Below are 2,500 nucleotides of genomic sequence, written 5' to 3' on the forward strand. Positions count from 1 at the left end.
GCACCATGGAGTCCCAAACACAAGCGTTACTGGCCTTGCTGTCTATGGGAGCACCATGGAGTCCCAAACACAAGCGTTACTGGCCTTGCTGTCTATGGGAGCATCTGTACATTGTGCAATGCTGACAACTGCATTGAATGGTTATGTGATTTGTGCGAGAGGTCATGTGGTCTGTGCTTCAGGACAGAGTTCTTGAATTGCAAACATGCGTCTGGATGGACTTAGTATTCTATTTAAAATAGCAATGGAATAGAGTGGATGTGGCCTCTCCCTCCTAACACCCCCTCCACGTTCCTTCCTAACGTTCCTTCCTAACACCCCCTCCACGTTCCTTCCTAACGTTCCTTCCTAACACCCCCTCCACGTTCCTTCCTAACGTCTAACACCCCCTCCACGTTCCTTCCTAACGTTCCCTCCTAACACCCCCTCCACGCTCCCTGTCCCAGAGGGGTCTTTTGTGTCAGGTACCATCACTTATCCTCCCTGTCTCCAATGCATCCCCCTCTCCTCTCCTCTCTTCACTCCCTTTTTCCTCTTCCTCTCATATCTTTCTCTTCCTCTCCTCTACTCCTCTGCCTCTCTGTTTTTCCTCTATCCTTCTTTCCCTCGCTCATCTACTTTTCTCTCTTCTCCTCATTTCCACCTCTCTCTGTCTCTACTCCTGTTTCACGTTAGACCCTATTATTTTCCCTCCCTCCCTCTCTCTCTTCATCCCTCTCTCCCTCCCTCTTTTGTTCTCTCTCTGTATCTTTTGTTATAGGCCCCTCCCCATGTACCAAATCATGTCCTCTTTTTCTCTTTCAATCTCCTAGATTTATATCTCTCTTCCCCATTCCTCTCGCTCTCTCTCCCTCTTTTATCTCTATTCCTCTCCCTCCCCTTTTCTCTTCTCTCTTTTGTTTAATCCAATCCCTTCTCTAATTCCATCTCTTTTTCTCTTTTTTAAAAAAAGCAAACTTATCCTCTCCTCTCCTCCTCTCATCCCTCTCTTCTCTCTCTCCATCTCCCAGGCTGGCCCATGTTCTCCAGGGTAAAGAAGAATGGATGACAGCCAGAATGGCGTGCAGGTCGGCGAGAACAAGTTTATCAGCAAGTATGACACACACACACACGCGCATACACATACACACACACACGCACACACGCACACACACATACACACACACACACACACACACACACAAACACCATATCTCTCTTTCACACAAGTCTCTTTGTCACACACACACACACACACACACACACACACACACACACACACACACACAAACACCATATCTCTCTTTCACACAAGTCTCTTTGTCACACACACACACACACACATTAAATGGTATAATCTCCACTAAGAGCTGAGTCGTTTAATCACAGTGGCCGGACATGAAACACTATTTTGTGGCAGATGCTGCTCTGTCCAGCACAAACAAAGCAGCTCTCCTCCCCTCAGTCCTCACCTCACCTTCATAGTGCTGACCCTCATCACACACACACACACACACACATGCGCGCGCAGTCACACCCACACGCACATGCACACACATACCTTGATAGTGCTGAACCTCATCCTCAGATACACAGACACATGCGCACGCACATGCACACACATATACATACATATGCATATATAGATTTACACACACACACACACACACACACACTGGTGGTCAGGTAGCGGAGAGAGAGCAGGATAATCCTCAGACGCTGCCAGATGGTGGCCCCCTGCTCCCAAAGAGTCCTCCTCCTGTCCCCCTGGGACCTGCCACAGATGAGCTCATTATAGGGCCACAAATGGCACCGCCAGACACATGCAAAAAACACCACTACTGCTGTTCCATATCTGCACCTGAACTTGCAGCCATCTAGAGCAGCAGAACGCCGGAGTATTTTTAGAGAAGTTCCGGAGATGACTGTGGGAGTTCTCATTCTGTGTTCTCATTCTGGTGTTTTGCGGTTTCAGTTCTTTTAATGAGGTTCTGGAACTAACTGCTGGTTCTGGACCCTAATAAGCATTGTGCTGTCAGCCTTTTCTGAACCTCCTTACAGCCATCTCTCTGTGATTAGCAATCTGACTGTGTGTGTGTGTGTGTGTGTGTGTGTGTGTGTGTGTGTGTCACACTAAAGGAGCGCCATTTTATCACATCTGAAGACCTACAACCTCTACTATGAAGGGAAGACTCTCCAGCTCAGACACAGAGAGGTAAAGGAAGACAATCAATCTCCTCTTCCTCCTCCTCCTCCTCCTCCTCTCGGTCTTTGTCTCTTCGTCTGTGTGTAGTGTGCATGTGTGTTTTTTTGTGTGGGAGTGTGTGTTAGTGTGTGCATGCGTTTCTCGTAAGTGTGTGCATGCATGTGTGTTTCTTGTGTGGGAGTGTGTGTGTGTGTGTGGTATGCATGTGTGTTTTACGTGTGGTTGTGTGTGTGTGTGTGTATGTGTGTGTGTGCGTGTTTTTCATGTGCTTGTCTGTGGTTCTAAAATGTCTGGTTTTCCCTTCCTGACTGTCTG

The 2,500-nt window shown here is 47.8% G+C and overlaps 1 protein-coding gene across 1 annotated transcript in view; it reads left to right on the plus strand.

The window, feature by feature from the left end:
- The window catches only part of rassf2a (Ras association domain family member 2a), a 15,633-nt gene that overhangs the window by 3,799 nt on the left and 9,334 nt on the right, over positions 1–2,500 (plus strand). The window contains exons 2-3 of the mRNA XM_076270693.1: positions 1,011–1,093; positions 2,119–2,194. Of these exons, the coding sequence (XP_076126808.1) occupies positions 1,041–1,093; positions 2,119–2,194 (129 nt within the window). The 5' untranslated portion in view covers positions 1,011–1,040. The remainder of the gene's footprint in view (positions 1–1,010; positions 1,094–2,118; positions 2,195–2,500) is intronic.

Source organism: Alosa pseudoharengus, unplaced genomic scaffold, assembly GCF_046254945.1.
Source record: "Alosa pseudoharengus isolate Yale_2024_CS ecotype anadromous, Long Island Sound unplaced genomic scaffold, YU_APseudo_1.1 YU_APseudo_1.1_scf_6, whole genome shotgun sequence".
NCBI classification, from domain to species: Eukaryota; Metazoa; Chordata; class Actinopteri; order Clupeiformes; family Clupeidae; genus Alosa; species Alosa pseudoharengus.